At 44.1% G+C, this 14,940-nt stretch overlaps 1 protein-coding gene across 1 annotated transcript in view; it reads left to right on the top strand.

The window, feature by feature from the left end:
• The first annotated feature begins 1,163 nt into the window (after positions 1-1,163).
• Positions 1,164-14,940, top strand: part of cdc42se2 (CDC42 small effector 2) — a 51,885-nt gene continuing 38,108 nt past the window's right edge. Inside the window, exon 1 of the mRNA XM_084159835.1 lies at positions 1,164-1,248. Coding sequence (XP_084015961.1) covers positions 1,195-1,248 — 54 coding nt within the window. The 5' untranslated portion in view covers positions 1,164-1,194. The remainder of the gene's footprint in view (positions 1,249-14,940) is intronic.

Below are 14,940 nucleotides of genomic sequence, written 5' to 3'. Positions count from 1 at the left end.
ACCAATGGACTCACCTTCACGTCTTAGAATATCAATGGACTCACCTTCACGTCTCAGAATACCAATGGACTCACCTTCACGTCTCACCATACCAATGGACTCACCTTCACGTCTCACCATACCAATGGACTCACCTTCACGTCTCAGAATACCAATGGACTCACCTTCACGTCTCAGAATACCAATGGACTCACCTTCACGTCTTAGAATACCAATGGACACCTTCACGTCTCAGAATACCAATGGACCTACCTTCACGTCTCAGAATACCAATGGACACCTTCACGTCTCAGAATACCAATGGACACCTTCACGTCTCACCATACCAATGGACAAACTTAAGCTCGACTGACATGATTGCTGAGAAAGTGAAAGTCCCAGACAGTCTGGACACAGCCTATTGCACATTTATTTTCCCTTAAGAAAACATATTTGCTATTGTGTGGGTGCACAAGGCCATGTGCTAATGTGAATTGTCTTGGCCTCAGGTAGTGTTGGACACTAGCCGAAGGTAGCCGAGCAAAACATTTCTATTGTGTCTGTGTAGGTCACCACACTCTGTTCATTAGCATGCCTGTACTCCGGGCTCGTTGTGAGTAAAGTAGCACCACAGCAGAGCAGAGAAACACACACACACACACAGGAGCCTGTGGCCTGTCTCTCCTCTCTCATTAAAACAGAGAGTATCTCTAACCCACAAACCCAGATAGTGACTGCTTGGAGAACCTTACGCATACTCTTCCCTTCCAGCATTTGTGTTTGTGTGCACGACTGCACGTGCGACTGTGTGTGTGTGTGTGTGTGTGTTTATGTGCAACAACGTGTGTTTATGTGCAACATTGTGTGTGCGTGTTTGTGTGGGACTACACTTGATCACATTGATGTGTGTTTTTGAGCAGTGTTAATGTGACGGCTGTACAAACGGTCAGCTCACCTCTCACCTCTCCTCTCTATCCCAGGTGTGACTGACCCGGTCAGGAGCCCGCTGCCCTGAGAGGCTCTCTGGATCTCTGCCGCCTCCTCTCAGGCTGCTCCCCCCCACCCAGGCTTGGGCTACGGTACCCCCAAACCCCCCTCCCCCCCCCCCCCCCCCCATCGTGGGACTCTGCTTTGGAGCATCATCCTAGCCTAGGAGTGAGGATACTAGACTCTGGTGGACACCTTGACACAGGAACACGTTAAGACTGCTAAGTCATGAGCGAGTTCTGGTTGTGCTTCAACTGCTGTATTGCCGAGCAGCCCCAGCCGGTAAGTGATCCCACAACGAATTGAGTCATTTATGTCACACTTAGTATAGTGCTGTGGTATAGAACACACCCGTTTAACTACGTGATTTAGTGTTTGTTAGAGGTTTTTAAGCTCACTTTGCGCTCTTATTAGTTAAAATGTAAGTATGTGACACTCAGGATCTGGGTTAAGTGTGTGTGGACTGCCTGTAGTGGCCTGTGTCCTCCAACTCAGAGACTGCTACACTAAGCCTAAAATCACCCCTTGCCTCAGACCCCTTGCCTCCACCAGTGTACCATAGGGCTAGGTGGTGAAATGATCATAACATCCATCTGACTTTCAGATCTAGGAGAAACGTCTTGGGTAGGACCTAGGGGTTGATTTACCACTGGCAGAAGTAGTAGGCATATATTTTATTCTGCCCCTCGCCTGGTGAGTTACACCTGCAGCGTCTCCTGCTGTTTTTTTTATGTAGGGCAGATAAGGTCTGTTTTTTATGTACATTTACATTAAACATTTTCCATACTGGCCCCCTGTGGGAATTGAACCCACAACCTTGGCGTTGCAAGCGCCATGCTCTACCAACTGGATGTAGGGCAGATAAGGTCTGTTTTTTAAATTTAGGGCAGATAAGGTCAGTTTTTTATGTAGGGCAGATAAGGTCTGTGTTTTATGTAGGGCAGATAAGGTCTGTGTTTTATGTAGGGCAGATAAGGTCTGTGTTTAATGTAGGGCAGATAAGGTCTGTGTTTTATGTAGGGCAGATAAGGTCTGTGTTTTATGTAGGGCAGATAAGGTATGTTTTTTATGTAGGGCAGATAAGGTATGTTTTTTATGTAGGGCAGATAAGGTCTGTTTTTTATGTAGGGCAGATAAGGTCTGTGTTTAATGTAGGGCAGATAAGGTCTGTGTTTAATGTAGGGCAGATAAGGTCTGTTTTTATGTAGGGCAGATAAGGTCTGGAAGTAAACACCCAAGCAAGGCAGGAGATGTTACAGTTTTGTTGTTGAAAATGTTGTCATTTTGAAATCAGTCCCAGCCATCATCTACAGGACATATTGACTATTAGAATGTTGAGAAACATGCTCCCTCTTCTAACAAGGAGCACACTGTGATCCCCAGTGTTTCACACAATTGGCTGTGTGTGTGTGTGTGTGTGTGTGTGTGTGTGTGTGTGTGTGTGTGTGTGTGTGTGTGTGTGTGTGTGTGTGTCCACTACCTCCCCCAATTCCCAGTCGGATCACACACACCCTGGAAACCATGTCTAAAAATAGAAGGAAATGTATCTCTGATTAGATTCCTCCACAGCAGAAAATCATTTGTTCTTGTTCTTCTTCTAGTTTTGAATGGTGTCTTGTGTGTGATTGTGTGAATGGTGTCGGGTGTGTGATTGTGTGAATGGTGTCGTGTGTGTGTGATTGTGTGAATGGTGTCAGGTGTGTGAATGGTGTCGGGTATGTGATTGTGTGAATGGTGTCGGGTGTGTGATTTGTGTGAATGGTGTCGGGTGTGTGAATGGTGTCGTGTGTGTGATTCTCTATTCTACCTGGGTGTGTTCTGCCACCTAAGGGGTTGGTTAGCCTAGGTCAGGTGTTGGTTAGCCTAGGTCAGGGGTCGGTTAGCCTAGGTCAGGGGTCGGTTAGCCTAGGTCAGGGGTCGGTTAGCCTAGGTCAGGGGTCGGTTAGCCTAGGTCAGGGGTCGGTTAACCTAGGTGACTCTAACAATAGGCTTGGTGTGTGCGAGTGTCTCAAACTGGTCCCCTCCCCCAGTGTGTGTGTGTGTGTGTGTGTGTGTGTGTGTGTGTGTGTGTGTGTACATCTAGCATACGCCACAATAGGAGGTGAGGCTTCCCTCCCTCCGCCTTTTATGGCTAAAGCATGTGAAGCATCCTGAGCGTTTTGTTGGCTCTGTCCAAGCCGAGAGCTGAGACCTAACCCTAAGCTTGGCCGACCACAGGGCTGAGACCTAACCCTAACCCTAAGCTTGGCCGACCACAGGGCTGAGACCTAACCCTAAGCTTGGCCGACCACAGGGCTGAGACCTAACCCTAAGCTTGGCCGACCACAGGGCTGAGACCTAACCCTAAGCTTGGCCGACCACAGGGCTGAGACCTAACCCTAAGCTTGGCCGACCACAGGGCTGAGACCTAACCCTAACCCTAAGCTTGGCCGACCACAGGGCTGAGACCTAACCCTAACCCCAAGCTTGGCCGACCACAGGGCTGAGACCTAACCCTAAGCTTGGCCGACCACAGGGCTGAGACCTAACCCTAAGCTTGGCCGACCACAGGGCTGAGACCTAACCCTAACCCCAAGCTTGGCCGACCACAGGGCTGAGACCTAACCCTAACCCTAAGCTTGGCCGACCACAGGGCTGAGACCTAACCCTAAGCTTGGCCGACCACAGGGCTGAGACCTAACCCTAAGCTTGGCCGACCACAGGGCTGACACCCTTGTAACTCTCTCCTACATGTAACAGAGCCAACAATTCACTCTCCCTTCCCCCCTGACCATACATACTGCTTCACACTAAAATTATTGGTTGGTTTATTGACTGTTCTATTGAATAACTATGTTTAATGTACTCACCAAAGGCTTCCTGAGGATCACAAGGCTCTCCCTATGAATAATCCTTTCACGTCCATAGTCATAAACACAACTCCATTTAGGTGAAGACTCTGTATTAACTGATGGAAACTGGATTGATCTGCAGGATATAAAGGAGTGCTTTAATAAGAGGTCTTCACTAGCTAGAAAAACTCTGGTCTTCAAAGCAATACTTACCCACCCACCCCTGCTCAAATAAGGAAACAATTTATCGCAAGTGGAAGCTGCTTCGCCGTCCTCTCTACTATTAGCCACAGGCTAACAACTTCCCTTAAGCATAGATTGATAAAGCACGAATAACCGAAAATAGGTGACTGAAAATCGTTGTATTAGAATATTTATGAAAATCAGTCTCACTTTTTACGACAATGTGTTTCCTCCAGAAATGGTGTATAATTTACACTGAACAAAAATATAAACGCAACATGCAATTATTTTTTTACTGAGTTACAGTTCATATAAGGAAATCGGTCAATTGAAATAAATTAATGAGGCCCTAATCTATGGATTTCACATGACTGGGAATACAGATATGCATCTGTTGGTCACAGATACCTTTAACAAAAATGTAGGGGCGTGGATCAGAAAACCAGTCAGTATCTGGTGTGACCACCATTTGCCTCATTCAGCGCGACACACCTCCTTCACGTAGAGTTGATCAGGCTGTTGATTGTGGAATAAGGTTGTTGTGCATCTGGAACATTTCTGGGATCTTTTTTTTTCTTCAGCTCATGAAACATGGGACCAACACTTTACATGTTGCGTTTATGTTTTTGTTCAGTGTAGGAAGATGTGTTACGAGAAATTAGGTTGTGCATTTCCCCCCAAGCCTGTGCGTGTTCTCAAGCATGTGTGTATGATTCTGTGTGTATATGATTATGTGTGTGTCTGTGAGTGTGTGAGAATGAAACTTTTTGTGTGAGCATCTCTGTGTCCCAGATTAACTAACCCTAACCCAGATTAGACTAAATTGCTAAAACAGGCAGTGATGGGGAGGCCTACATAAATGAGCCCATCCAGTAAGGAGAAGATTGGCTGAGGACTTCCTCACGTGACCACTCCCCCCATCTACACCCAGAGCACTAGTGTGTCCTCATTCCAGGATGGCCCAGCAATAGACCACATCTAGCGCTCTCGCCACATTTTATAACCTTCGTATTGTTTTATGATAGTAATATGGTCATTTAACAGGCTCTTTTTATCCAAAGCAACTTACAGTAAACTATGTGGCGCTTGTGGGATTCAAAACCCACAACCCCGGTGTCCGGTGTTGCCACTTGCCAGGCTTTGTGGGAACTGAATGATCAGTAGTGTGTTACAGGAAATATAAAGGCCTACATCCTGCTGTTCATCCCAGTAGTTTAGTGATCTACAGGGCCTTCAGAAAGTATTCACACCCCTTGTCTTTTTCCACATTTTGTTGTTGTTACAGCCTGAATTAAAAATGGATTACATTTAGATTTTGTGTCACTGGCCTACACACAATACCCCAAAATGTCAAAGTGGAATTATGTTTATATAGAATTGTTTACAAATTAATTAAAAATGGAAAGCTGAAATATCTTTAGTCAAGTATTCAACCCCTTTGTTATGGCAAGCCTAAATAAGTTAACGAATAAACACGTGCTTAACAAGTGACATAATCAGTTGCATGGACTCACACTTTGTGCAATAATAGTGTTTAACATGATTTTTGAATGACTACCTCATCTCTGTACCCCACACATATAATTACCTGTCGGGTCCCTCAGTCAAGCAGTGAATTTACACAGATTCAACCACAAAGAGCAGGGAGGTTTTCCAATGCCTCGTAAAGAAGGGCACCTATTGGTAGATGGGTATAACAAAAAAAAATGAAGCAGATATTGAATATCCCTTTGAGCATGGTGAAGTTATTAATTACACTTTGGATGGTGTATCTATACACCAAGTCACTACAAAGATACAGGCGTCCTTCCTAACTCAGTTGCCGGAGAGGAAGGAAACCACTTAGGGATTTCACCATGAGGCCAATAGGGACATTAAAACTGTTACAGAGTTGAATGGCTGTGATAGGAGAACTGAGTCTCCACAAGACTAACCTAAATGACCGAGTGAAAAGGAAGCCTGTACATAACATGCATCCTGTTTGCAATGAAGCACTAAAGTAAAACAGCAAAAAATTTGGCAAAGAAATGAACTTGTATGTCCTGAATACAAAGCGTTATGTTTGTGGCAAATCCAATGCAACACATCAGAGAACCACTCTTTATATGTTCAAGCACGGTGGTGGCTGCATCATGTTATGGGTATGCTTGTCATCGGCATTTAGGATACAAATAAACAGAAGAGAGCTAAGCACAGGCAAAATCCTAGAAGAAAACCTGGTTCAGTCTGCTTTTCAACAGACACTGGGAGACAAATTCACCTTTCAGCATGACAATAACCTAAAACACAAGGCCAAATATAAACTGGAGTTGCTTACCAAGACGACATTGAATGTTCCTGAGTGGCCTAGTTACAGTTTGAAATTAAATCGGCTTGAAAATCTATGGCAAGACTTGAAAATGGCTGTCTAGCAATGATCAACAACCAACTTGACAGAGTTTGAAGAATGTTGTACAATCCAGGTGTGCAAAGCTCTTAGACTTACTCAGAAAGACTCACAGCTGGAATCGCTGCCAGGTGATTCTAACATGTATTGACTCAGGGGTGTGAGTACTTATGTAAATTAGATATTTCTGTATTTCATTTGTAATATATTTGCAAAAAAATCTAAAAACATGTTTTCAATTTGTCGTTATGGGGTATTGTGTGTGTATAATTTTTTTTTTAATCAATTTGGAATTTGGGCTGTAACGCAACAAATTGTGGAATAAGTCAAGGGGTATGAATGCTTTCTGAAGGCACTAACTATATCCTGGGTATTATAGGCTATTTGCATTCTGTGCTGCAAAATATTTGTTTAGTATTTGGTGAGTGGGTAGAGCTCGCCACAGGATTTAAGTGGCATTAGTGATAAGGTCTGTTTTTTTATGTAGGGCAGATAAGGTATGTTTTTTTTTAATGTAGGGCAGATAAGGTCTGTTTTTTATGTAGGGCAGATAAGGTCTGTTTTTTATGTAGGGCAGATAAGGTCTGTTTTTTATGTAGGGCAGATAAGGTCTGTTTTTTTATGTAGGGCAGATAAGGTCTGTGTTTTATGTAGGGCAAATAACGTCTGTTTTTTGTAGGCAGATAAGGTCTGTGTTTTGTAGGCAGATAAGCTCTGTGTTTTATGTAGGGCAGATAAGGTATGTGTTTTATGTAGGGCAGATAAGGTCTGTGTTTTATGTAGGGCAGATAAGGTCTGTGTTTTATGTAGGGCAGATAAGGTCTGGAAGTAAACACCCAAGCAAGGCAGGAGATGTTACAGTTTTGTTGTTGAAAATGTTGTCATTTTGAAATCAGTCCCATCCATCAACTACAGGACATATTGACTATTAGAATGTTGAGAAACATGCTCCCTCTTCTAACAAGGAGCACACTGTGATCCCCAGTGTTTCACACAATTGGCTGTGTGTGTGTCCACTACCTCCCCCAATTCCTAGTCTGATCACACACACCCTGGAAACCATGTCTAAAAATAGAAGCAAATGTATCTCTGATTAGATTCCTCCACAGCAGAAAATCCTTTGTTCTTGTTCTTCTCTAGTTTTGAATGGTGTCGTGTGTGTGATTGTGTGAATGGTGTCGGGTGTGTGATTGTCTATTCTACCTGGGTGTGTTCTGCCACCTAAGGGGTCGGTTAGCCTAGGTCAGGGGTTGGTTAGCCTAGGTCAGGGGTTGGTTAGCCTAGGTCAGGGGTCGGTTAGCCTAGGTCAGGGGTCGGTTAGCCTAGGTCAGGGGTCGGTTAGCCTAGGTCAGGGGTCGGTTAGCCTAGGTGACGCTTCACAAGTGACAATAGGCTTGGTGTGTCTCAAACTGGTCCCCTCCCCCAGTGTATGTGTGTGTGTGTGCGTTGTTGAACATGTTATCATGGGCTCTGTTAAAAAGCCTCTCCAAGGGAACGTTTCCCAGGGTAATTTAGCCACTCCAGCAAAGAGTGGAGAACTAGTGAAGTGGACCAGTCTAGGACTAGGTACTCAACAAAAAAAAGTGTGTGTGTGTATATATATATATATATATATATATATACACAGTGGGGGGAAAAAGTATTTAGTCAGCCACCAATTGTGCAAGTTCTCCCACTTAAAAAGATGAGAGAGGCCTGTAATTTTCATCATAGGTACACGTCAACTATGACAGACAAAATGAGAAAAAATTATCCAGAAAATCACATTGTAGGATTTTAATGAATTTATTTGCAAATTATGGTGGAAAATAAGTATTTGGTCGATAACAAAAGTTTCTCAATACTTTGTTATATTTACATTTTTACATTTTAGTCATTTAGCAGACGCTCTTATCCAGAGCGACTTACAGTTAGCGCATACATTATTTTATCGAACCCACAACCCTGGCGTTGCAAACGCCATGCTCTACCAACTGAGCTACATCCCCTGCCGGCCATACCCTCCCCTACCCTGGACAACGCTGGGCCAATTGTGCGCCGCATATACCCTTTGTTGGCAATGACACAGGTCAAACGTTTTCTGTAAGTCTTCACAAGGTTTTCACACACTGTTGCTGGTATTTTGGCCCATTCCTCCATGCAGATCTCCTCTAGAGCAGTGATGTTTTGGGGCTGTCGCTGGGCAACACAGACTTTCAACTCCCTCCAAAGATTTTCTATGGGGTTGAGATCTGGACACTGGCTAGGCCACTCCAGGACCTTGAAATGCTTCTTACGAAGCCACTCCTTCGTTGCCCGGGCGGTGTGTTTGGGATCATTGTCATGCTGAAAGACCCAGCCACGTTTCATATTCAATGCCCTTGCTGATGGAAGGAGGTTTTCACTCAAAATCTCACGATACATGGCCCCATTCATTCTTTCCTTTACACGGATCAGTCGTCCTGGTCCCTTTGCAGAAAAACAGCCCCAAAGCATGATGTTTCCACCCCCATGCTTCACAGTAGGTATGGTGTTCTTTGGATGCAACTCAGCATTCTTTGTCCTCCAAACACGACGAGTTGAGTTTTTACCAAAAAGTTCTATTTTGGTTTCATCTGACCATATGACATTCTCCCAATCCTCTTCTGGATCATCCAAATGCACTCTAGCAAACTTCAGACGGGCCTGGACATGTACTGGCTTAAGCAGGGGGACACGTCTGGCACTGCAGGATTTGAGTCCCTGGCGGCGTAGTGTGTTACGGATGGTAGGCTTTGTTACTTTTGTCCCAGCTCTCTGCAGGTCATTCACTAGGTCCCCCCGTGTGGTTCTGGGATTTTTGCTCACCGTTCTTGTGATCATTTTGACCCCACAGGGTGAGATCTTGCGTGGAGCCCCAGATCGAGGGAGATTATCAGTGGTCTCGTATGTCTTCCATTTCCTAATAATTGCTCCCACAGTTGATTTATTCAAACCAAGCTGCTTATCTATTGCAGATTCAGTCTTCCCAGCCTGGTGCAGGTCTACAATTTTGTTTCTGGTGTCCTTTGACAGCTCTTTGGTCTTGGCCATAGTGGAGTTTGGAGTGTGACTGTTTGAGGTTGTGGACAGGTGTCTTTTATACTGATAACAAGTTCAAACAGGTGCCATTAATACAGGTAACGAGTGGAGGACAGAGGAGCCTCTTAAAGAAGAAGTTACAGGTCTGTGAGAGCCAGAAATGTTGCTTGTTTGTAGGTGACCAAATACTTATTTTCCCCACTGTATATATATGCAGTGGGGAGAACAAGTATTTGATACACTGCCGATTTTGCAGGTTTTCCTACTTACAAAGCATGTAGAGGTCTGTAATTTTTATCATAGGTACACTTCAACTGTGAGAGACGGAATCCAGAAAATCACATTGTATGATTTTTAAGTAATTCATTTGCATTTTATTGCATGACATAAGTATTTGATCACCTACCAACCAGTAAGAATTCTGGCTCTCACAGACCTATTAGTTTTTATTTAAGAAGCCCTCCTGTTCTCCACTCATTACCTGTATTAACTGCACTTGTTTGAACTCGTTACCTGTATAAAAGACACCTGTCCACACACTCAATCAAACAGACTCCAACCTCTCCACAATGGCCAAGACCAGAGAGCTGTGTAAGGACATCAGGGATAAAATTGTAGACCTACACAAGGCTGGGATGGGCTACAGGACAATAGGCAAGCAGCTTGGTGAGAAGGCAACAACTGTTGGCGCAATTATTAGAAAATGGAAGAAGTTCAAGATGACGGTCAATCACCCTCGGTCTGGGGCTCCGTGCAAGATCTCACCTCGTGGGGCATCAATGATCATGAGGAAGGTGAGGGATCAGCCCAGAACTACAAGGCAGGACCTGGTCAATGACCTGAAGAGAGCTGGGACCACAGTCTCAAAGAAAACCATTAGTAACACACTACGCCGTCATGGATTAAAATCCTGCAGCGCACGCAAGATCCCCCTGCTCAAGCCAGCGCATGTCCAGGGCCGTCTGAAGTTTGCCAATGACCATCTGGATGATCCAGAGGAGGAATGGGAGAAGGTAATGTGGTCTGATGAGACAAAAATAGAGCTTTTTGGTCTAAACTCCACTCTCCGTGTTTGGAGGAAGAAGAAGGATGAGTACAACCCCAAGAACACCATCCCAACCGTGAAGCATGGAGGTGGAAACATCATTCTTTGGGGATGCTTTTCTGCAAAGGGGACAGGACGACTGCACCGTATTGAGGGGAGGATGGATGGGGCCATGTATCGCGAGATCTTGGCCAACAACCTCCTTCCCTCAGTAAGAGCATTGAAGATGGGTCGTGGCTGGGTCTTCCAGCATGACAACGACCCGAAACACACAGCCAGGGCAACTAAGGAGTGGCTCCGTAAGAAGCATCTCAAGGTCCTGGAGTGGCCTAGCCAGTCTCCAGACCTGAACCCAATAGAACATCTTTGGAGGGAGCTGAAAGTCCGTATTGCCCAGCGACAGCCCCGAAACCTGAAGGATCTGGAGAAGGTCTCTATGGAGGAGTGGGCCAAAATCCCTGCTGCAGTGTGTGCAAACCTGGTCAAGACCTACAGGAAACATATGATCTCTGTAATTGCAAACAAAGGTTTCTGTACCAAATATTAAGTTCTGCTTTTCTGATGTATCAAATACTTATGTCACGCAATAAAATGCAAATTAATTACTTAAAAATCATACAATGTGATTTTCTGGATTTTTGTTTTAGATTCCGTCTCTCACAGTTGATGTGTACCTATGATAAAAATGACAGAACTCTACATGCTTTGTAAGTAGGAAAACCTGCAAAATCGGCAGTGTATCAAATACTTGTTCTCCCCACTGTGTGTATGTATGTATATATATATATATATTAATTAAAATATTATTATTGGAGATGGGCCTGATAGACTTAGAGTTTTGTACGGTTTTTATTTCCCTCGTGGTGAACTACTGGCATGCTTTTGTTCCAGCCCTGCTCTAACCCACCTGATTCAGGTCCTGATGGACCACTGCTTATTAGTCAGGTGGGTTAGAGCAGGGATGGAACAAAAGCCAGTAGCTCCCCCGGAGGAGGGTTGGTCGCCCCTGCCTCGAACCTTTGGCTAGAAGTAAATCAGGATCCAAACCAGTTAGAAGTAAAGATATAGTGCCTTCGGAAAGTATTCAGACCCCTTGACTTTTCCCACATTTTGTTACGTTACAGCCTTATTCTAAAATGTATTAAATTGTTTTTTCCCCTCATCAATCTACACACAATACCCCATAATAACGAAGCAAAAACAGGTTTTCAGAAATATTTGCTAATTTACTACAAAATCAAAAACTGAAATATTACATTTACATAAGTATTCAGACCCTTTACTCAGTACTTTGTTGAAGCACCTTTGGCAGCGATTACAGCCTGGAGTCTTCTTGGGTATGACGCTACAAGCTTGGGACACCTGTATTTGGGGAGTTTCTCCCATTCTTCTCTGCAGATCCTCTCAAGCTCTGTCTGGTTGGATGGGGAGCGTTGCTGCACAGCTATTTTCAGGTCTCTCCAGAGATGTTCGATCGGGTTCAAGTCAGGGCTCTGGCTGGGCCATTCAAAGACATTCAGAGACTTGTCCCGAAGCCACTCCTGCGTTGTCTTGGCTGTGTGCTTAGGGTCGTTTTCCTGTTGGAAGGTGAACCTTCACCCCAGTCTGAGGTCCTGAGCGCTCCGGAGCAGGTTTTCATCAAGCATCTCTCTGTAATTTGCTCCATTCATCTTTGCCTCAATCCTGACTGGTCTCTCAGTCCCTGCCGCTGAAAAACATCCCCAGTGTTGCCAGGTTTCCTCCAGACGTGACGCTTTGCATTCAGGCCAAAGCGTTCAATCTTGGTTTCATCAGACCAGAGAATCTTGTTTATCATGGTCTGAGAGTCTTTAGGTGCCTTTTGGCAAACTCCAAGTGGGCTGTCATGTGCCTTTTACTGAGGAGTCTGGCCACTCTACCATAAAGCCCTGATTAGTGGAGTGATGCAGAGATGGTTGTCCTTCTGGAAGGTTCTCCCATCTCCACAGAGGAACTCTAGAGCTCTGTCTAAGTGACCATTGGGTTCTTGGTCACCTCCCTGACCAAGGCCCTTCTCCCCCGACTTCTCAGTTTGGCCGGGCAGCCAGCTCTAGGAAGAGTCTTGGTGGTTCCAAAGTTATTCCATTTGAGAATGATGGAGGCCAAACTGAGTTCTTGGGGACCTTCGATGCTGCAGAAATGTTTTGGTACCCTTCCCCAGATCTGTGCCTCGACACAATCCTGTCTTGGAGCTCTATGGACAATTCCTTCGACCTCATGGCTTGGTTTTTGCTCTGACATCCACTGTCAACTGTGGGACCTTATATAGACAGGTGTGTTCCTTTCCAAATCATGTCCAATCAATTGAATTCATCGCAGGTGGACTCCAATGAAGTTGTAGAACCATCAAGGATGATCAATGGAAACAGGATGCACTTGAGCTCAATTTCGAGTCTCATAGCAAAGGGTCTGAATACATATGTAAGATATTTCTGTTTTTTATTTTTTATTAAAAAACATGTTTTTACTTTGTCATTATGGGTTATTGTTTGTAGATTGATGATTTTTTTATATAATCCATTTTAGAATAAGGCTGTAACGTAACAAAATGTGGAAAAAGTCAAGCTGTAACGTAACAAAATGTGGAAAAAGTCAAGGGGTCTGAATACTTTCCGAAGGCACTGTATGTAACGTGTACGCTGGGAGTCGGGAAGCAAGTACAGGAAGTGAATTTAATAATAAATGAAACAAAACAAGAAACACGTACAGACATGAAACACAGGAACAGACTCAATAACGCCTAGGGAAGGAACCAGTGACATACAGTACCAGTCAAGAGTTTGGACACACCTACTCATTCAAGGGGATTTCTTTATTTGTACTATTTTTTACATTGTAGAATAATAGTGAAGACATCAAAACTATGAAATAACACATATGGAATCATGTAGTAACCAAAAAAGTGTTAAAATCAAAATATATTTTATATTTGAGATTCTTCAAATAGCCACCCTTTGCCTTGATGACAGCTTTGCACACTCTTGGCATTCTCTCAACCAGCTTCATGAGGTAGTCACCTGGAATGCATTTCAATTAACAGGTGTGCCTTCTTAAAAGTTAATTTGTGAAATGTATTTATTTCTTAATGCATTTCAGCCAATCAGTTGTGTTGTGACAAGGTAGGGGGGTATACAGAAGATAGCCCTATTTGGTAAAACACCAAGTCCATATTATGGCAAGAACAGCTCAAATAAGCAAAGAGAAACAACAGTCCATCATTACTTTAAGACATGAAGGTCAGTCGATACGGACAATTTCAAGGACTTTGAAAGTTTCTTCAAGTGCAGTCGCAAAAACCATCAAGCGCTATGATGAAACTGGCTCTCATGAGGACTGCCACAGGAATGGAAGACCCAGAGTTACCTCTGCTGCAGAGGATAAGTTCATTAGAGTTACCAGGCTCAGAAATTGCAGCCCAAATAAATGCTTCAGAGTTCAAGTAACAGACACAGCTCAACATCAACTGTTCAGAAGGGACTGTGTGAATCAGGTCTGAGCCGGCTCGTCAGGCTCCCGGCCCTCAGCAAGCTCGACAGGTTCCTGCGCCTCAGTAGAGGCGACCGGTCCCCGGATCTCAGGAGAAGCGACTGTTCTGGTCCTCGGTACCACCCCGCTGGTCAGCGTCGGCCAGCGGCTTGATGGAACAAAACAAGAAACACGAGTAGCGTACAGACATGAAACACAGGAACAGAATCAATAACGCCGTTTCAGTTTAGTCATACTAGTTATTCATTATTTTACCTTTACATTATCAAATTCAACCTCGCCTACTATTTTTCTCCCTATCTAAAAAAAATTAATGAAAGTACTCAGCTGAACCTAGCCGCACCCCTAAGTTACGGACCTTGCCAGTCGCCAGTATTATCTCAAATTTCCCGAACCCAGCCGTACCGTCGAAGTTACGGACCTTGCCGGTGTAATTCCTCGAACCTAGTCGTACTGACGTAGTTACGAACCTTGCCGATAGCAATTACTTAAGTCAATTATTCCCTGTATTTTCGAACCTTGCCGTATTCTCGCAGTTACGGACCTTGCCGGTAGCACAAATTCTCTCTGGTACCATGGTTTAACATCACATTCACCAAAGGTTTGCATGTCACAATATTGTGCTTATCTACTCATAATAGTTTCATAATTTAGTTCACTTACATCAGACAGGTGTTTCACAAAATTAATTTGGATAAAGCCAATGTGCAGAACTTTAGTTATATAACAATAGGTGTCTGCTTACCTATTTTTAGTAGTCCGGACTCTTTGTGAAACACACCGTTCAATGACAGAGATGTCCAATGGGCCGGACAATACCCAGCGAAGTCCCTTCTACCAGATCACGTCGGGGTCACCAATTGTTAAGTTGTGTCAATTCAAATCTGGTTTTAGGAACAAAAAGAGGTCAATACACGTCTTCTAAAATAGACTAGTATTTTAATTAATGCAAACCACTTCAATGGTAAATATGATGTTCGTATATA

This window comes from Coregonus lavaretus, assembly GCF_964263955.1.
Source record: "Coregonus lavaretus genome assembly, chromosome: 4".
NCBI lineage: Eukaryota > Metazoa > Chordata > Actinopteri > Salmoniformes > Salmonidae > Coregonus > Coregonus lavaretus.
This window is presented reverse-complemented; position numbering and strand designations above follow the sequence as displayed.